Here is a 22,490-nt window from a genome sequence, read left to right as displayed (position 1 = left end):
TTTAAGAGAATAATATTCACCCATAGATACATTCTCACATTCCTGCATGGTTAGTGGTTTCAAAATAATATTTTCAGAAGATAAATTATATTTACAAGAGTTTATCTCACTCTGGTCTTCTTCTGAATCACTTTCTAGGTAGCTACTTTCTGAATTTCCTCGAACAGAATCTTCATCAAGTCCAACTAGGGCAAGATTGACCATGTCTCCACTTGAATCATCACTGGAAACTGAGTCATCATCACTCCAAGTCATTAGAGCTTTAGCTTTCTTCTTATCCTTGAAGACAGTTTGCTGTTTTGACTTAAATTTGTAGCAGTCCGCTTATAATGGCCTGACTTTCCACATTCAAAGCATGTCTGATCTTTAGAATCTTTGTTGGGCTTTGTTAGGGCGAAAACACGCGCTAATATTCACGCAAGTATACGCGTTCACAAGTAGTATAAGATATAAATTAGATTCGTTCCCACAGAGACTGGTTTAGGTTAAGTTCAATTTATGTACCTATGCAACAATGTATGGTTATCGCTCAATGCTAAGACAAATAACAAATTGGGTTTTTATTAAACTAAGAGATTATACTAAATAACATTAACTAAGAGAATTGAGGTTAAATTAATATATATGACAAACATGGGATCCTAACTTCATTAAATACTTCATTCAATAGCCTTATTGTTCTTAACCTTAGCATGTGATGGTGATGACACTAATCAGATAACACGAAACTGATAAACGCCAACTTTCGTTGCACGAGTAACATTCTACCAGACATCCACAAAAGAGATAGAAGCTGAATAGGCACCAATTATATTGAGACCCTATATGTCTATAGAATTTGACAACATAACGGTTTAAGAACAAGTTATCTATCTTGATTACATAGGGCAAGTAAAACGGTTAGAGTTACCTACAAATCATGCATACACGTACATGAACCTATGCTAGCATGGCAAGTTCTAAACCTCTATATTCACTGTCGCTTCAATAGAGATTAACACGCTATCTTATATGTTAGCTACGCATATAAGACGAATAAGCACAACCATACTAGGATATCAATCAATCACCACACACCAAGATATCGAAACAATTAACTATTGAAATCCATAAGTAAATCCGCTAGAATCCCATGACAACGATTAGCCCATAATCGAACTCATCGTCACTATGGGTTCCAATGAAAGCATGGTATAAACAAGGTCTTAATAAACTAAATAATAATCAAAGTACGAATAAACGAGATCTAGGTTCAACAAGAACGAAAACGAGCATCCAAAGTTACAACTAATTTAAAGAATCACAAGTTGAAAACAAGATCTTCTTTTTCAGAGTTGTTCTGTGCTTCTAGGTCTTCTCCTTGGTATCCCAATCTTCCCGGATGATGAAAACCCTTTTTTTAAGTATATATACGCCCCTAGTGGACCTGGACCCTTAAAATCGTCAAATTCTACTCAAAAAAGGCTTTTTCAGCGAAATCAACGACCAGCCACGCCCTGAGCGGCCGCTCAGCTCTCCTGAGCGGGCGCTCAGCTCTACTGAGCGGGCGCTCAGCTACTCACTGGAAAAATATTCTGATGAATCTTGTTTTGACCATAACTTGAGTTCTACTCGTCAGAATTAGGCGATTCAACTGCCCACACGAAGCTATTGAGATTCTCTACAACTTGACAATGGCCTTGGCTTCCAATTCTGATTAATTTTCATCATATTTCCTTTAAAAGCTCTTTTCTTCATTTAACTGATACCTGAAATGCATTAACACAAAAACACATCAAAATACCAACAACTTGAGTCCAAAACACCAATTTAAGCTTGTAATAAAGCATTCCAAGTGGATATAAAATCCACTTATCACACCCCCAAACTTGAATCGATGCTTGTCCTCAAGCATAAACAGACTCAAAACTACAAAACAAACCTAATGCATGAATGCAACTATGTGAATGCAACTAAATGATAATGCAATCGATCCCCTCAGAATAACCATAACCAAATGAATAAATCAATGCCTCTAAAAATGCAATGACTTTAAACAGAGTTCAAATAAATCCCACAAACCAACTCACAAACCAGAAACGTGTGTGTGTGGATGCTTAACAGATATACTCTCGATACTAGATCAATAACCATAACTTATCTATCATCGAAACAATCTAAAGTTTATAAACAGAATAGACAATAAACGCATTATGACTCACAACACCTCCTTTCTACTAGAGTTATACAAGGATTCACACTATTATTGAACACATAACAAAGATGCTTATTTGATCGTGCAATGAATGAGGTCCCAAAAGACTTATACAATAATACCCATGTAGCGAGCGTTAGGTTAGTGGATCCCGGACTATAAAAGCCTTAGGTCACTAGGCACAAAGTCCCCTAAAACTTAATAACTCGAGTATTAAAGAGCTCACTCTTGATCAATTATGCATAAACACATACTTTTTTTCTTTTTTCTTTTTTTTTCTCTTTTCTTTTTTTTTTGCAACAATTTCTGAATGAGTGCGTTTCGCTCCATCTCATTCAACCCTAGACTACTCATAAAAATATGAGCCGGCTACTAGCCATTTGACACCTAGCCTTACAACAACTAGCAATAAAATCCAAGTTTTTCTCCAGATAAAAAGAATCAGTGTTTTTACGTGACTACGAGAATATCACAAATTCTAAATATAACCAAGTGATTAAATCTCAACAACAAACAAGTATGATCATGATCTAGATCAAAAGCAACCCTATAAGACTTTGTGAAAATATTTGTTTCTGGCATGCAAATCAATTCATTAGGACTTAAACATCCCTCTATTCGTCATCACCACACTGAACTCAACATCAACTTATCAAATATCATAGTTCATTTTAAGGGATCATGCTAAATATTCATGCAAATGCAACTATATGAAATTACATAAAAATAAACAAATATGTCCTAAATGAACAATCATACAAAAATATGAATGAACTACAACTAAACATGAAATATGAATCTATATGAATCTATATGGACACACACTACTAATCCTTACATTATCACCCCCAAACTTAAAATTTTCAATGTCCTCATTGAAGGTAATAATAAGGATTTCAGGCATACCTAGTCGTCGGAAAGATCACCCTCTTCGGGTGGAGGATCAGGTGGCCAATCAACCTCGCCACTAGTGTCTCGAAAATAGTACCGAAAGCGTGTGTCAAATCTTCAGCAAAATGACGGTGAATGTTGTGCATGGCCTCCATACGCCTAATTACTCGCCTGTACTGCTCGTCACCAACACCAGTCCTATCAACTACCTGCTGCACATGAGAAGAACCCTCTGTAGGAACTGGAGGATCCGTTCGGCTACCCTCTACATCATCAAAGATATATCCCAACTCCTTGTCAGGGGGTGCACCTAAGAATGAATAACTCAAGTGATCTGGTAGTGGGTTGAGCTCAAGTGTGGGAGCATCTTCAATAGACGGCTCGAGACGCTCCTGAGAAATTTTTAGCTCTGCTAACCCAAGAGAATCGAATGGCACATCCAACTTCCTCTTCCACAGAGGTGCATTCAAAACCTGAATTTGCTCTACTTTAAAGCACTCATCTTTAGCTGTGGGTAATTTTATTTCCTTGAACACATTGAAAGTGACCTTCTGATCATGAACCTTCATCGTAAGCTCTCCTTTTTGCACATCGATCATAGTTCGGCCTGTAGCCAAGAATGGTCTTCCCAAGATAATGGGAATCTTCTTATCTTCCTCGAAATCAAGAATTACAAAGTCAGCAGGGAAGAAGAGTTTATCCACCTTGACCAAGACATCCTCCATTATACCTCGTGGATAAGCGATGGAACGGTCAGCTAGTTGCAATGACATGTATGTTGGTTTCGGCTCAGGCAGACCAAGCTTCTTGAAGATAGATAAGGGCATCAGATTGATGCTAGCTCCTAAATCACATAAACACTTGTCGAACGACAAGTTTCCGATGGTGCAAGGAATAGTGAAGCTTCCAGGATCTTTAAGCTTCGGAGGCAACTTCTGTTGCAGCACAGCACTGCATTCCTCCGTTAGAGCAACGGTCTCTAAGTCATCGAGCTTCACTTTCCGAGAGAGAATACCTTTCATAAACCTCGCATAGCTAGGCATCTATTCAAGAGCTTCAGCGAAAGGTATGTTGATATGAAGTTTCTTGAACACCTCCAGAAACTTCTCAAACTGCTTATCCGGATTTTTCTTCTGCAGCCTCTTTGGAAAAGGAGGTGGAGGATAGATCTGTTTCTCCCCTGTATTAACCTCAGGAGGAGTGTGTTCCACAGTAGTCTTCCTTGGTTCCACCTCTACTTCCTTCTGCACATCTTTTTCAGCCACAACTGCATTTTCTGAATCTTGAGATTTTTCAGGCTCTTCGTCTTGCTGAATTTGGGGGCTTGCGACCTTTCCAGACCTTAAGGTGATGGCGTTCACATGTTCTTCAACTTCCCTCTTTCCTGGATTGGCTTCTGTATCACTAGGAAGCGTTCCTAGTGGTCGATTCAATAAGGCATTAGCAATTTGCCTTATTTGGTTCTCCAGAGTATTGATAGAAACAGCTTGGCTTTGGCATATAAGAGCCTGGTTTTTGCACATAAGCCTCAACTCTTCTAATTCAGATTTTTCATTCGAAGATAGACCTGCATCATGAGTTTGTTGTTGAAGTTGGAGTTGTTGCTGAAAACCAAGAGAGTTGAACAGCTTATTTCCAAACGGCTGGAACGGTTGTTGCATCACATTCTGATTGCTGCTCCAGCTGAAGTTAGGATGATTCCAGTTGTCAGGATGATAAGTGTCTGGAACTGGTTGTTGCGATCTCTGAAAGTTGCTCACAAACTGAGCTGAGTCGCTAGATATAGCGCATTGCTCTATCGCATGCGGACCTGCACACAGCTCACAAACACTAATTATCTGTTTAACACCATAGTTAGCCAGAGAATCGATCTTCATAGATAACGCCTTTAGTTGAGCAGTGATAGCCGTAGCTGTATCCACCTCAAGTACTCCTGCTACCTTGCCCTGTGGACATCTCTGGGTTGGATACTGATATTCATTAGCAGCCATCAGTTCAATTAGATCATAAGCTTCCTTATAGCTCTTTGCCCATAATGCTCCGCCTGATGCTGCATCGAGCATGGGTCTGGACTGTGCTCCCAACCCATTGTAAAAAGAAGTGATGATCATCCAATCAGGAATTCCATGATGAGGACACTTCCTAAGCATCTCCTTGTAGCGCTCCCAAGCTTCACTTAGCGATTCTCCCGTTTGCTGCGCAAATTGAGTAATAGCATTCCTGAGTGTAGCTGTCTTCGCCATAGGGAAGAATTTAGTAAGAAACTTCTGAGCAAGATCTTCCCAAGTAGTAATCGAACCAGCTGGTAGAGAGTGTAACCAGCTCTTAGCCTTTTCCTTCAGAGAGAATGGGAACAGTCTCAGCTTCACAGCATCTTCAGAAACACCGTTGAACTTGAAGGTGTCGCATATTTCAATGAAATCCCTAATATGTGTATTGGGATCTTCCGTTGGAGAACCCCCAAACTGGACTGAAGTCTGTACCCATTGAATTATGCCAGGCTTGATCTCAAAGGTATTAGCTGTGATAGCTGGCCGGACAATGCTAGATTGAATGTCATTGATCTTGGGTTGAGAAAAATCCATCAAGGCTTTCGTTCATGTTGCTGGATCTCCCATTGTAATGAGTACCTGAAACACAAACAAATAAACCGTGAAAGTAAAAGAATCCGAGTCAGTGAACTTTAACGACCACTGATGACAAGCACATAAACTAAAAATTAACACCGAGTCCCCGGCAGCGGCGCCAAAAACTTGTTAGGGCGAAAACCCGCGCTAATATTCACGCAAGTATACGCGTTCGCAAGTAGTATAAGATATAAATCAGATTCGTTCCCACAGAGACTGGTTTAGGTTAAGTTCAATTTATGCACCTATGCAACAATGTATGGTTATCGCTCAATGCTAAGACAAATAATAAATTGGGTTTTTATTAAACTAAGAGATTATACTAAATAATATTAACTAAGAGAATTGAGGTTAAATTAATATATATGACAAACATGGGATACTAACTTCATTAAATACTTCATTCAATAGCCTTATTGTTCTTAACCTTAACATGAGATGGTGATGACACTAATCAGATAACACGAAACTGATAAACGCCAACTTTCGTTGCACGAGTACCATTCTACCAGACATCCACAAAAGAGATAGAAGCTGAATAGGCACCAATTATATTGAGACCCTATATGTCTATAGAATTTGACAACATAACGGTTTAAGAACAAGTTATCTATCTTGATTACATAGGGCAAGTAAAACGGTTAGAGTTACCTACGAATCATGCATACACGTACATGAACCTATGCTAGCATGGCAAGTTCTAAACCTCTATATTCACTGTCGCTTCAATAGAGATTAACACGCTATCTTATATGTTAGCTACGCACATAAGACGAATAAGCACAACCATACTAGGATATCAATCAATCACCACACACCAAGATATCGAAACAATTAACTATTGAAATCCATAAGTAAATCCGCTAGAATCCCATGACAACGATTAGCCCATAATCGAACTCATCGTCACCATGGATTCCAATGAAAGCATGGTATAAACAAGGTCTTAATAAACTAAATAATAATCAAAGTACGAATAAACGAGATCTAGGTTCAACAAGAACGAAAACGAGCATCTAAAGTTACAACTAATTCAAAGAATCACAAGTTGAAAACAAGATCTTCTTTTTCGGAGTTGTTCTGTGCTTCTAGGTCTTCTCCTTGGTATCCCAATCTTCCCAGATGATGAAAACCCTTTTTTTTAAGTATATATACGCCCCTAGTGGACCTGGACCCTTAAAATCGTCAAATTCTACTCAAAAAAGGCTTTTTCAGCGAAATCAGCGACCAGCCACGCCCTGAGCGGCCGCTCAGCAGCTCACTGGAAAAATATTCTGATGAATCTTGTTTTGACCATAACTTGAGTTCTACTCGTCAGAATTAGGCGATTCAACTGCCCACGCGAAGCTATTGAGATTCTCTACAACTTGACAATGGCCTTGGCTTCCAATTCTGATTACTTTTCATAATATTTTCTTTAAAAGCTCTTTTCTTCATTTAACTGATACCTGAAATGCATTAACACAAAAACACATCAAAATACCAACAACTTGAGTCCAAAACACCAATTTAAGCTTGTAATAAAGCATTTCAAGTGGATATAAAATCCACTTATCAGGCTTCTTGTTGTTGGAAAATCTGCCTTTATCTCTTTTCAGCCTGTTCTTCTTCTCGATCATCTTTCTGATCTTCCTGGATATTAAAGCTAATTCTTCATCTGACTCATCTTCAGATTCCAGTAAGCTGTTATCAATGTGAAGAGCTAATTGCTTCATTTGAGCAACTGGAGCTTGCATAGAACTTGATTGACTTTCCTTGATTTTGCTTTCAAATTGTTCCAATTCTGCAAAAATAGCCAATTGATCCATAGTATCTATAGTTGGAGAGGATTCTAGAGCTGTTACCTTTGGTTCATAGATAAATGGCACATCACTAAGTATCTTCATGTTGATTTCCTCTTGTGGGATATGTTTGCCAAGTTGCTTTAAGACATTTAGATTTATCTGGAATCTTGCTTGACTTTCTCGAATAGTTTCTCCATCTTGAAGCTTGAAATTTCCAAACTCATTCATTAGTTTGCTCAATTTCACCTTCCTTAAGCTCTTGGATCCTTCATGATACAATTCCAGAGTATCCCATATCTCTTTAGCTGATTTGCATGAAGAGACTTTATCACATTCACTAGGACATTCACTAGGACCTTTCCATTGAAGCTGTATTTGATTAGTTCAGCCTCTGTTAGATCATCAACGTCTTTCACTTTTCCTTCTTTGTCCTTGAACTCAAATGGACCCTTCTGACCTTTCCACCAGTTATAGTTTTCTGTACCAAGCAAAAGAGGTGCTCGGTAAACCGAGGTTCCTTCGGGATATTTGTCAGCCACTTCGATCGAATACTATTCCTGTTACAGAAAGATTAGTATAACAAAGCTCTGATACCAACTGAAATTACCCTAGAGGGGGGGGGGTGAATAGGTGATTATGGCTAACTAGGATTACTTTTAAATTTTACCCGATAATAGCTTACTGAGATTTTACCAACTGAACTATAATATGACAATGATAGTAAGCTGAGATGACTAAATGCAATGCAGAAAATAATGTGCAGAAAAGTAAATAGAACAAACAAGAATTTTAGCCAGGTTCGACCCGTAAGCCCCAATGGTCTACGTCCTGGTCCCTTACCAACTTGGTAAGAGAATATATTATTGATCAATGAAGGTTACAACTACAAGATACAACAATATATCTCCCTTTATCCCAGCTGCTGATAATGGCTTGCCGAAACCCTGTTTAAGAACCTACTCTCTAAGTACTATACTACCCCGTAGTACAAACTCCTCTAGCAAGTACCACTAAACTTCAATAAAATACAATTTGAACAATACAAATCAATGATAAAATTTACAACTCAAACTATAGACTCTCTTCAATAAAATACGTGTATATAATTAGGAGCTCGAGAGTATTTTGAAATCAATAAAGAACAGGAGTTGTATGTGTTCTTACTTGCCAAGTCGTCAGTCATAAAGCTGCAAGAAATCACATATATATATATATATAACCATACATTAGCGTAGGAAAACAACCTCAACAAATTACAACGGCTAGAATCCAATTCTACCGTGTAAGATCGTTGGGATGGTTTTGCAACATTCATGTATACGTTAGATAGAAGTGAAAGAAAGATGTCCAACGTACAGAAAAATATCTCTTCTATTTTGTAGAGTATAAAACGATTTAATCAAAAGATAGAAGATAGAGTTTGAAAGAAAAATAAACTCCTATTCTTTAGGAAATCAATTAGAATAAGTAAAAACGTTTTATAATTGAGCTCTCTATATATCATGCACGTATATTATATTAGAGAAGTCCTTAAAACTGATATATATGAAGATCCTATAAAATCTCCATGAAATTTGACTTCTTTGTTGAATCTGGACTGTGCATCTTGGCTTGCTGTTATTCTGACACTGTTGATCATAGCTTGCTGAAATAGATTATTGTCTTATGACAGCTTGCTGTCATGATACTTAAACAGCCATGACATTAAGCTGTTATATCCTGCAAATATTCTCAAATAATAACATGATGGCTTGCTGTGTTGTGATCATCAAAACTAAGGAGTTACAACATTCACATATTATAATAAATTAATAAAAATAATCATTCACAAAGTCATAATCAAATTAAAAAAATACAAGTAACATTTAAAATATCAAATTATACCCTTTTTAAAAGTAATATTTATTTATTTTTAATTATTTTTAATCCCTTTTTAATTGGTCAAAAACCGCTTAATCGGTCAAAATCCGCATTATTTCGCTTAGAGCCGCTTAAACTTTATTAAACGCTTAAATATCCGATTTTGCACTAATCCAAGCGTTTTTACCTCCGATTCCGCTTAAGCCTCCGCTTAAGCCTCCGCTTAATACACTTTTTACAACACTGGTTTCTATCTACATTAAAAAATTGTTAAACTTACTCAAACAAATTTATACATTTATACTAATTAGAATAAATGACAAAAATATAAAATAATCACAAAAAATATTCTTTCGGACTTCAGTCTCGTCCAATCCTATACAATTTTTTTCTAATATCTTATTCAATTTATATATTTCAAAACATATCAAAAGTAGTTATAAAATAATTTATAATATTTAAATTAAGTGTCCAAACTTATATCCAATATTTTATTTTACTATATTAATTTTATATATTAAATATTCATCTCATAATTTTAAACATTTTCTTATTTTTTAGAACATTACGGGCATGTTTACTTGTGGAAAAGTTTTCCAATTTTTCTTTTCTAAACTTTCTAAAGTTTTCTAACTTTTCTATTTCTTGGAAAACAATCGAAAATCCAGAATACGTGTTCCAAATAAAATTTTAGCCCATGGATGTTTTTCTTTTTCTGAAATACTAATTATAATTAACAATAGCTTTGACTTTTGATAATATTGTTTTATTATATTGGGCATTAATGTTCTTTTACATATCTAAAACTAATAAAGATATTCAAAATTATTATTTTTAAGTGAATAATTATTTTTAATTAACATTAATTTATTTTCAAGTGATGCAACCATGTTCTTTTACATATCTAAAACTAATAAAAATATTAAAAATTATCATTTTCAAGTGAATAATTATTTTTAGTTAACATCAATTCATTTTCAAGTAAAGAAAGAGTATTTTTATTTTTTAATTTGTGATAACACTTAAGCAAGCATATTCTTGACTTTAATCTAATGATAAAAATGGTCAATCTAGATACTTATACTAGAATTATAAATAAAATAAAATAAACTTTCAAAATTATTTTATCATTTTCATATATTATACTCTTTTATTTATAGATTTCAAATGAATATTAATTTACATAAGAATGTTATTTATACGTACAGTTGAAATGATTATACTAGAAATTGTGTTCATAAATAATATTAATTTGGGTGTTCATAAATATAACTAAAACTGTGTTTACTAAGATTAGAAGAGTGGCCTAAGCGTGTTTTTCATTTTCTATGTTTAGAAAACAGTAAAACAATGTTTTTCAAAAAATTTCATCATATAGTTATAATCCGGAAAACTGTGTTTTCTAGTTTTCCATTTCTTTTTAGAAAAAAATACTCAACTAGAACATATTATCTATTATTCCAGTTTTCATAAAAAAGTTTTCCTAAAATATGGTGAAGTAAACATGCCGTACACTTCTTAATATATACTGCATCTTAACGGAGTTAGTAATGTGTTGTTATTCATAATTTGTGCCTATGTTGCGGTAAACAGTAGATGATGTGTTTGAAGACATGTGTATAAATGTACATAATAATGTCGCATTCAAGTCCAATTCTCGGTTGTGGTCGTTAATACCAAACACAGTAACAGACATGTTAAAAAAATCCGAATCCCGAAATTTGATTCGAACCGACTTGGAAAATATCCCGAAAAGTCTGATTTAGAAAAAATTCTGATCCGGTTCGATCCGGTCTGCGGGCCTTAAATGAGTCTCATTTTTCTCAAAATTCTGGACCGGTTTAAAGCCCGAAAAATCCGGATCTAAAAAAGGCTGGATAAAAGTCCGGGTTTTTTTAAAAGCCCGATTAAAAAATTGTTTTTTTTATATAAAATTTGAAGATAAACTATACTTTTTATGGTTTTAAAATATTATATTATAATATTAGAAACAATTAAGTTATATATGATTACTTATATATTATATTAAAAATAATTATTTATTTCGGTATCTAAACTACTTTATCTGATATATCAAGGTATTATTTCCTCCAGTATTTGAATTACTCATAATTCGAGTGATAAAATATTAAAATATTAAAATATTTTTTTAATATATAAATAAAAGTCCGGATAAATCCCGGTTTGACCCGATCCGGCCCGACCTGCGGGCCTAAAACAGACCTTATATTTCTTAGGAAGTCCGGTCCGACCCGATCATATTTTTAAGAAAGCCTGACCCGATGCGTTTTCAAAAAAATCGGTTTTTTAAATGCCGGATAAAGACGGGCCGAATGGACTTTTTGTATATCTTTACACAGTAATATCATATAAGAAAGGAAATTATTAGATTTACATGAAAAAATATGTACAAAGTGACATATATGATAAATTCTCTTTGAAATAAATATTCAGTATTCATATAATTAATATTGATCAAGATATTCAAATTTATTTGTCATATCATTTATAAATTTTTTTATAAAGAATTATATATATAATATTACTCGATAAGAAATCCTAATCTGCAATGTACATTGTACTGTATATGAACATGAATTACAAAACTCATTTAATAAAATTAGTTGAGAGCCGAGAGAAAAGAGATATAAATGGGGCGTGTGTGTGATGACGGGCATTGTCTTGTCCCGTGGTAGTCTCTCTTTTCTGTTTGCTTTCAGAAATCCGTTTCGCTTTATCTATTTCCTCCTTTTCACATTATTCTATTAATTTCTATATATATATATTTTTTTAAATATCTCTTTCATTTTTTATACATTTTAAAATTAATTAAAAATAGTAAATTTTTATAATATTAAAATTAACTACACCCATTTATATGTAATACTTTATTCCATTATATTAATTTATACATTAATTATTGATTGGTCACACTAATTTACCCACTTTTCTTATTTTCTCCAACAATATTTCATTTTTTCTTAACCTCCGTGCGTAAAATAGAAGTCTACGGGACGGAGGGAATATACGACAAAGGGTAGTTTAAAATTTATTTTTTTTAATTTTTTTATAAATTATAATATATATAATCTATCTTTATTTAAAAAAAATTAAACAAAATTTATATAAGATCAACGGATATTAAAATGTGTGAAGAATTCAAGAGTCATAATATAAAAAACAGAAGGACTATGTTGAAAATCGTTAATATCATCATTAATTATTTTATTGAAGAACATAAATTTTATATTTGTTTTGGACATAAATAATATGAAATATATTATTCTGTAATTTATGTTTTCTGCAACTATTACTTTCTCAAAAATCTTGCAAATATTCCAAGATTTTACTAAATTATATTTCTACTACATGTGTTTGTCAAACTAGTATGTAGTCTTTTTGAAGTACTTGGAGATTTTACTAAAATATATTTATAACATTTTTTCTGAAATTTATATTGAAAATAAATATTTTATAATATTTTGATTGTAAAATATATATTATCTCAGAGATTTTCAGTAGTCTGCATATTTTCTTTTATATTATAGTCAGTATTACATTTTTATTCTGAAAATGTTGAATGCAAATTATAACAAAATGATATGTCAAGATTTAAGGATAATTTTATTAATACTTTTGATCTAAATACGGAGAATTTATTTTTAATTAATCAATAAAAATTTAATAAGTAACCCTTTATATCTTTTTTGGAAAACCATTTAATACACCTAGCATTTTCCTTGTTTATTTTCCTTAAAACAAATACTATATATAATGGCGTTACGTATGTACAATATGTCAATATCCACAAGACTACAGGGAAGGGTGTGTAACTTTGTAAGTATATATATTAGGAGTCCATACATATCCATATTAAACCCCGCTCACCTACTCTGCTTCTTTCTTTAACAGACTTTAACTTATTATTACAAACATACAAAGTTTTATATAGACAGAAACAGAAACAGCGAGACAGAGAGAGAGATGGAGGGAGAAAAGCGCAAGGGCTATTCATCAACAGGAACAGTAAGAGGATCATCATCATCATCATCATCATCATCATCATCATCATCATCAAGTTTTGCTTCAGATCTTTTTGGTACAAAGAACTCATCATCCTCTGCTTCTTCTTCCTCATTTTCTTCAGCTTCTTCTGGAATTTTTGGCTCTATCTTTGCATCTAATCCCCCTAACTTGGTAATCCTTCATCCCCCCTCCTCCTCTTCAAAATTACACCATGTTTTCTTTTATATCTTGCTACTTACTTTATGCGTTTTTTTGCTGCATAACTGATATTATTTTGGATTATGTGTACTTGTTACTGTTGAAGGTTAAAAGGGTTGATTATCAAACAGGGGTTTTCATTTTAAAAATATGGATATTTTATGAACATGTTAGAATAGGATAATATAAATATATTAGAAGTGTCATCCTCTTTTTTTTATATATAAATTTTTTATATTTTATTGTAATCTCCCTGCAACTTTATTTATGGTTGTTTCTGAATATATATGTATTTTGCATGATAATTTGAGTCCTAGTTGTTGTTTAGGTACTTTCTTTTTTATTAGAATCGTTGAATGACATGTTTAGGATGTTTGTCTAAAATTCATGCTATGCTCTACATTCAATGATTACTTGTATGTGAATTTTTGAATATTCTCCGTTTTTTTTATTTGTCCATTTAGGTTGTGGGCAGGGAGTCCTTGCGCACTCATGCTGTTGAGAAGAAATACGATGACTTAGCGAAACATGCTTGGAACTCCAAAACCGGACATTCGGGTTTCAATCAGAATGGTAAAAGATGTACATTTGTGAACTACTTTGAGTTCTTAAGCAGACATATATCACCATTATTGCTCACAAAATTGAGATAAAATGATTATTGTGATTGTGATTGTGGTATAGTTTTTTAGTATATATTACTGGTTAAATAAATTTGGCATTAGACATTCTGACCAGCTAAAGCATGAATGCGATATTTTTAGATTCCATGCATCTGAACAAGCAAGGTGAAAGTGTGGGCACTTGGAAGGATCCTAACAATACATATTACAGTGAGCAAGATGTACAACCATGTCATCTCAGCTCTTCTATATACTATGGCGGTCGAGACATCTATACCACGTCCTATAATAGCCAAAGCCATGATTATTCAATTGTGAGTTAATATCCTCACCATGTGTACCCTCCATGCTACAATATATTCCAAGCAACCCCTTTTTAAGTAAATGCTAATCAAATCTAATTCTGATTACTAGTCATGGAAATTGTCGATCAATTCCAGAATTAACTTTAACCCGTCTTAATTACACGAAGGTATCGTATGCTCTGCAGAATCATGCAGAAACAAGAGATCTTACATGTGTTTATTGATAATATAGTACTCTAATTCTTGAACCTAAACAAGGATGAAGAAAACAATTAGGAATGATAATAAACCAGGAAAAAAAAATTACATCGCATCCTCTGAACTTTAGTTCTGTTGTCTGAATATCAATTGTAAATGTGCTGGTTAAGAATGTTAATGCGTAGAAGCGCATAATGTTGCTAATACATTTTTTTTAATCTCAATAGTTCAAGAAAGATCAAGGGGAAGATGATTCTGGAAGTGCTTCAAGAGGAAACTGGTGGCAAGGTATGAAGTTGTAACTGTAACTATACAAATAATAAGGCAATCTTTTGCCTGCTCTACTTCTGTTCAAACTCGAGTTGAATTTATAAATTGAAATTTTGATTTCAATCTTTTTCCAGGGGGCCTGTACTACTAAGGAGCATCTCCTTTGACATATTCTGTTGAACTTGAAACTAGGTATTCTAAAAGCTTGCTATTCCATATATTTTTTCATTATTTTATTAAACTTGTATTTCCGTTTTGAATTTGAATTTTTGGTTTAGTTGATAATGACCTTGTGTTGTCATACTAAGCCAGGTTGTATAATTAGTTCTTGTTTATTGAACATTCACAGGAAGCCAAGTGATTTACTAGAGGAAGTTGAAGTTTATGGTCTGGGACGTGGAAGATGGAATAGACTGACAGTAGTTGCTTTCTTCTTCGGAATATGAGTTATAACTATAACTATATTTTGTAGGCATGTTTTTAGAATTTATGTTTTTTTCTTCAGTCTAAAGGATAAACCAAACCTTGTATTTACGAACTTACTATAATGATGTTTACATCTAGAGACTCGTGTTATCAACACCGACTACTGTTATAAATGATGTTTGCATCTAGAGACTCGTACTAGCATTGCCATTCTATAGTTTGACACCTAGGTTAGTGCCATAAGTATCTTTTGTAATGAACTTCTGGGCTGCCTATGTTAATCAATAGCTATTGTAGTCATGTTGGCCTCAGAATTTTGCTATCAATGTAGTCAGGCAATTAAGGTCAATGTTATGATTCACACATGAATGTGGCCTGATGATCTCCTTTTCTTTGCTTTCAGTTATGGACATGCCCAAATACCGTTGGTTCTTTCCAATATTGATGAATGAACTTGTCTAATTATCAGCTGTTATTTCATACCCTTATTTGGGACAAGAAGAACAATAATTCTGTTGTGTTGTGAGACCTGAGGGTGCTTTCAGCTTTGTGAGGAAGCTTTCAACTTTTAACAATACATAGATTTTAAGATACTAAAATTGTGGCTATTCTCCTCTCTACCCAACATAATGATATGATAAGATAAGATTGGCAGTTAAAGGTCTTTCTGGAATCAGATCTTTCAAAGTACCGTTAGTTTCGGTTGCTCAAAATAATTCCAAGAACATTTTAAGTTTCTCCGCCACATGTTAAAAGAGTATCAGGTATGTGTCTAATTTTAGCGGCTTCACTACTTTCCATTATTATACAGACATCCCTATCCTCTGTTAAGTATGTATTATCGCCACATACAGATAGTCTCCAGTTAAGACCTTCTCGACGATCTCTAGTTAATACCTTCTCGACGATCTCTAGTTAATACCTTCTCGAGGTCTACCTATGATTGCAGAATCCTGCTTAACCACATGAAACAAAACATGCTGCCCACTTGAGAACAGGGTCCGGGGAAGATAAAATGTACATGGGTATACCTAAGGGCTATTTCTCCCGTCTTGAAGAAATATACAGAAAACTATCTGTGGGAAAAAGGGATGAAAAATGAATTACTGTTTATTCTTAGCTCTGTTGTTCTGCCTTGGCTCACTGGAAAAGATTCAGCTAAAGTCTATATTGCCAAATTTGCTGCATAATGATTCATGAAAATCGAAAACGCGTTATTCAGCAAAGAAAGAAATAGAGAAAGAAAATCAAGAAAACATTATAATTGACTCTAACATCCTAAGTAAACCATAGACAACATGAACACAGACAGGGTGTATGATGTATCATTTCTTTCTATGTTAATGGTGCTATCTTGTTTAGCGTATGCACTTTTTATTAGTTGCTGCTGAGATAGCCTTGTTGATCACATCCATTATCTTATTTAATCTATTTCTTTTCGCGATTAAATTTAGCCAAGAACAAAAAAAGCACAGTGATTTAATCATTCATTTACATGGTTCTATTTGCTTTAGGTAGAATTATTACATCATTTACTACTTTTATTTGCTGTAGACAAGAGTAGCCATGGTAACAATAATCATACTATCATACGACAGTAGTTACTGCATTTATTTATAATCTTTGTTGCGGTGCATTGTAGTTCTCTTTCCATCCATTTAAGGAAGAGTATATGCTGCATATAAATATCAAACTTCAGTTACGAGGAAACAAGGAAAATAATCAGAACAAAAATGTGAACTGCAAGAGCACTACGTCCGCATTTGTAGCCCACAGGACGGCCAGCGAGGTCGCATCTCTTTGGGATGCTCATAGCAACTTTTGGGTCCACACCAGAACTCTTAGCAGTATCCGAAAGCATAGCAGCGCAAAGGCAACTTGGGTTTTGCCCTATTTTCTTAACCTCAAGGCAGCAACTTTCAGAAACTGTTGCGTTCTCATCTTGCGCTGCTGCTGCACAAGGGCCTAAATTCATAGCCACATCATATGCCGAAGATTTTCCACAAGGCCCGGCTCCTGAAACATGCTCGAGCCTCACAATGAAAAGTGCTAGCAAACCAAGTATTATAGTGTTAAATAGCATAAGATCTTGTTCGGTACTTCCTCTATCGCCTTAAGGTTTTAGTGCGAATGTTTACTTAACATGATGTCAGAGCTCGGTTTAGGAATGGACTCGGGTTCGAGTCTTTCAACCCCATTTATTTAATTTAAATATTTGTTATTGGTATTGGTATTTGTATGGGACTGCTAAAAAATATAAGATCATGTTCGGAGTTTACTCTACCATCTTAAGATTTTAGGGCGACCGCTCGAAGTTTACTCTACCATCTTAAGATTTTAGGGCGACCGCTTACTTAACATATAGAACAACTCTAAATGGAACAACTCTAGTGATACAACCACTACAATATGCCACGGGTAACTGCATTTGGAGCACTAGTAGCTCTAATTTTAATTTTGGTCCAGTCATCAATATTATCAGAAGTGTGTAAGTTATTTCACTATATATGCGCACTTCTGGAGATTTCTTCATCTACTAAAGTATAGTGGCCTTGAAGCTCTGTTTATGCAATGCAAAATGCATTCTATTGCTTTATATTACTATTGCGTCAACATAACCTATATGTGCTTCAAACATGTTAATTGGCCCATCTCTTGGTTGGTGTCATTCTGACGTGGTTTTCTCCCCGAAGAAGGAAAACAAAGAAATAATGATATTTCAAAATAATACGATCAATCCAGAAACATGAACTTTAAATTTCAAAAAGAAAATGATATTTCAGAGGAAGGCGGTGCTTCTTCCTCTTCCCTGACCAACATTAGTGTCTAGGTTTCCAGATACTAGGGTTGAGTAGAGTAGAAAGATTTATGTTTGTTTAAAAAAAAACTTTTTATTGTAATCAGTGCAATATAAGTAAAATTCTTGAGTTCTTGAATGACTGTTGCCTTGCGTATTTTCTTGTGATAATATGCTTTTCATCTTCTTGTTTAAACTGTTTTAGATTATTGATCTCATCAGTACTCGAATGACAAGTAAATGGAATTACAATCTTGAAAATCTCTAAGCAGATAATTAATGGTAGATAATAGTGCACAAAGGTTCAGGTTCAGACTCTTGCAGCTTATCAGACTGATGAAAAAAATATATCAAGCATTCCATTAGCACTTATGTTCATCATAAGTAAATAACTTGGCCTTAGGAGAGTAACATTAAGATATCCCACAAGTTATTAACCACCTTCAGATTCTATTCTGAATCATAAGTGATCAGATTATAAAGACACACTAACCATTAAACAGAACATGTGAGTTGAGTCAAACCGTAAGCTTCTCTAAGCCAAAAAGAATGGTATTTGATTCTTGAGTGTAAACACTTTTTGTCTCCTTAGAATACACTAGTGGTCCAATTGAACATCTATACGTTCCTCATAGAATTACTTCACAAACTAGTGGAGTTAATGGTGAAGTTCTTACATGCAAAAATGGGAGCACATCACTTGAAACATCTTCTACTTTTCAGAAGAAGTTGCCAAAACTCAATTCTAATTAAATTCTCCTCTGAATGTATAAATTTATTTATAATAAAGAAGCTCAACTTGATTGATTTTCTTGCATCAAAATTAACAATAAATCTCCTTCATTGCTAAGCCAAGCTTTCATGAATCACAGTGCTTGCCTTGTGCTTTCCAACTCAGAACCCTAATTCATTTTTGGTTAGAGACTACATGATAAGATAGACTTTGATGATACCAATTCAAAACCAAGGGTTTCATCACTCTTTAGTGAACACCTTGGAACTCTAGCACATTTTAATTGTAAGTAGACCTGCAATGGCTATATGATTTGAGAATGATATTTCTAAGGGGTAATCATTCAAATCCACTCCAATCCAAATGGTGGTTCAACTTGACTGAATAGCATCCCTCACAACTATTGTCTAAAATGCATTTCCTTGAAATTTTGAGAAAATAAGTCAAACTATCTTGATTTATCAATGATAGGAAATCTACAAATATGGTGGATGTAATATCCGGGAAAATTATGTGAATATTAAGTGTTAAATAAATAAATATTATGTGTTTTATAAATTTAGAGTAATTATTTCCATGATATTAGATGTTGTAGCTGTTATGTGTGTTTTCGTGCGGGCAAGAATTTTTTTTTCGATTGATTAAAATACGTTTAAACAGCAATTATATGACTTAATCTGTAATCGGGACGCGTATTTATTAGTGTCTTTATTAAGATACCTGTTTTATTTCAATTTATGCGTGTTTGAATGTATTTTAGGTGTTTTCGGGTTTTTCGGGTAATTTAGGGATCGCTTCTGTTTTTCAAAAATCAACGGACCGGGACCCCACCGGGACGACAAACCCCACAAAATCCGTGTTTTTATTTTTATAAAATTATTCGTACTTCGAATACCCTTTATTTTTGTATTTTTGAATTATTCGCAATTTTTGGGAAATTTTGACATTAATTTATATTTTATCGTTTTTAAAATTATTCCCCGTAATTATTATTTTGGGGCTCTAATTATTATAATTAGGGGATAAAAACACCCTTAATTTATTTTGGGGTATAAATTTTGTAAAAATTTATATACCAGCTGTTAGGTATGAATACACAGGGGGGGAATGTGTTTTGGCTTAAATGTTTGATTTTCGATCGACTTAGGCTTTAGCAGTTGGTTGTTGTTAATGATTTAGTAGAATGGATGTTAAACATAAATAGCTGTGCAAATATGTAAAACAAAGATCTTCAAAACTCACTTAATTTTATATTAAAAATGAAGCAGTGTTTTGCTACAAAATCTCTAAGTTCTTGTTTTAGAACTTAGCTTCTTTCTTGAGAGAGAACACACAATTTTTCTAATCTGATTGTTCTTCTTAACTTAACTAGAGGACCAGTGTTAACTTTATAACTCAGTTAACTGCTGGTTTACACAGTGGATAATAAACATGCTATGAGCTTTTCTAAACTGTCACTTGTCATTTCTATTTATAGAAAAACAAATCTTCCATTTGTGGCTTAGCATATCTTTAGCATCCCGTGATTACTTTAATCTTCTCTGTCAGTTAATCTTTGTCGTTGATCTTGCACATCTCTCAAGCTGCTTTTTGTAGACTTGTCAATCCAGCTGAGTGAATTGTTTGTTGATTTGCAACCTTGGATTTTGAACTGTTCTTCAATTCTGTACTTAGAGAAATTTCTTCACTTCGAGATCTCCAGTTAAGCTGTAGAGAACTCGACATCTCGATAGGCATGTTGGCTTGTCGATATCTCTGAAACTTCATTGTTGCCTAGACTTATCGACAACTCTGAGTTCTCTAGTGAATTTTAGTTTATCGATAACTCAGAGTTCTCTAATGGACTTTGGCTTATCGATAACTCAGAGTTCTCTAATGAATGTATACTTGTCGATATCTCTGAGTTCTCGACAGACAATTCCTGAGTTCTCTACACCCGATGGATGTTGCTTATCCGTCGAGTAGTGATGGTTTATCCGTCGAGTAGACATTCCTCATCCGTCGAGTAGATATTGCTCATCCGTCGGGTAGATGTTACTCATCCGTCGGTACTCTCTGGAGTTTAAATGACTTCTCGATAAGTCATTTTGGAGTTCTCGAATGATTTCTCTATAACACTAATTATGTGACTTGTAGAGATCTTGACTTAGAATGTTTTACACCGAACAGATTTATTCAACTCCAAGCTTCTTCATAATTCTTCCGAGGCATGATCTTCTTGATCTTCTTCCAGATAGAATTCTTAGGCTTGACACTGTTTAGAGAAAAATGCTCCAGTCTACTCCATTTACATTTTACAGACATTAAGTGTTACAAGTATGAATTACAGATTAAGGTTATAATACAACTAATCTTAGGGTTGTCAGTATGACTTAGTCTTGTTATGATACAGGCATGTCTTGCACAATAATCTCCCCCAATTTGTGAGAAGATTGCTTATCACAAATTCATGCCTGTTAACAAGACTAACCCCAAGTTAAAGAATGAAAATAAAATGATACAAAAGCTGATACAATACTTGTACATTGGACAATTTATAATAATTAAGTAAAGACTGAGCTGTCTGATTCTTTCTCAATTATTTTCTTAATTTGCACAAGTATTTCCAATTCTTCTAGGATGGGGGTGTCAGCTAGAGCCTCTATTAGTTTCAGCAAATCTGGCTAACATCCCATCATGTAACTTGACAAAGAACCAACTTTTATATTCAGAAATCTTCCATCCTTTGATATTCTGCTCTTGCCTGCTGTTGATGATATTATTACCTCCAGTAATCTTTGATATTCTTCTGAGGCATAATTCTTTGACATCATCTGTTATATATTACAATCTCCCCCAACTTGTTCATTATGAAATTATGCACAAGTTCTGATTGATGATGTCAAAACTTTAACTAAATGCAGAAACCAAAACCAGTCTTCCCATCAGGTCTTCTTTTGTTGAGTTGCATTTAGATTTATTCAACATCCATTTAGATTTGTTCAACATCCATTAGCTGTTTTGGTATTTAGATATATTCTCCCCCTTTTTGACATTATCTCCAGGAAGTAAAATCCAGCTAAATGCACATTGTTCCAGCTGTTGTTCTTGTCCATTTGGAACACTGTCTGCAGCTTCAAGCTTCATTAAGATTCATGGTGATAAGTTTTAAACAATAGAAGTTTCACTTAGATCTGCAGAAAAATCTGTTAGTGATAAAAGTCCTAAGCTCTCTGTTCTTTTGAATAAGTGGTCTCACCAAATCTCACTGCACTAGACTCATGACTTTTGAGAGTCAGAGTTCCCTCACAAGGATTACAAAATCCATACATTCATCTACCTCTCCTTTTTCCAGGAAGGATCCTGCCTCTCTTATTCTTTGTTTTACATTCAATCTTTTCTCTTATTCTCACATAAAAGGCGCAAATGTTGTTTGACCTACAGAAATAAGAGGTGGCTGAGAGGAGGTAATCTGTGATCATATGATTAGAGGAAAACCATATAGGGCTAATCATACTCATTTCACCAGAAAAATGAGTGCATAAGCATCTTTGACCAGGGTCACATTTTGACTCACAG

The 22,490-nt window shown here is 34.2% G+C and overlaps 2 protein-coding genes and 1 non-coding gene across 3 annotated transcripts; 2 read left to right on the top strand and 1 right to left on the bottom strand.

Moving 5' to 3' along the window:
- Positions 1 to 5,206: 5,206 nt before the first annotated feature.
- Positions 5,207 to 5,313, top strand: LOC141710236 (small nucleolar RNA R71). The gene has a single exon (XR_012570767.1). It is a non-coding gene; the product is annotated as a small nucleolar RNA R71 (small nucleolar RNA).
- Positions 5,314 to 13,215: 7,902 nt separating this feature from the next.
- LOC141708097 (uncharacterized) lies at positions 13,216 to 15,560 on the top strand. The gene is made up of 6 exons (XM_074511577.1): positions 13,216 to 13,553; positions 14,045 to 14,153; positions 14,345 to 14,517; positions 14,934 to 14,994; positions 15,111 to 15,168; positions 15,326 to 15,560. The coding sequence occupies exons 1-5, from the start codon at positions 13,341 to 13,343 to the stop codon at positions 15,125 to 15,127; spliced, it is 573 nt and encodes a 190-aa protein (XP_074367678.1). The 5' UTR covers positions 13,216 to 13,340; the 3' UTR covers positions 15,128 to 15,168; positions 15,326 to 15,560.
- Positions 15,561 to 16,906: 1,346 nt separating this feature from the next.
- On the bottom strand, positions 16,907 to 17,509 carry LOC141708098 (uncharacterized). Its single transcript, XM_074511578.1, has one exon. The coding sequence runs from the start codon at positions 17,483 to 17,485 to the stop codon at positions 17,102 to 17,104; it is 384 nt and encodes a 127-aa protein (XP_074367679.1). The 5' UTR covers positions 17,486 to 17,509; the 3' UTR covers positions 16,907 to 17,101.
- Between the last annotated feature and the right edge of the window lie 4,981 nt (positions 17,510 to 22,490).

Source organism: Apium graveolens, chromosome 2 (assembly GCF_009905375.1).
Source record: "Apium graveolens cultivar Ventura chromosome 2, ASM990537v1, whole genome shotgun sequence".
NCBI lineage: Eukaryota > Viridiplantae > Streptophyta > Magnoliopsida > Apiales > Apiaceae > Apium > Apium graveolens.
The sequence above is the reverse complement of the archived record's forward strand: the minus strand, read 5'-3'. Positions and strand labels throughout refer to the sequence as shown.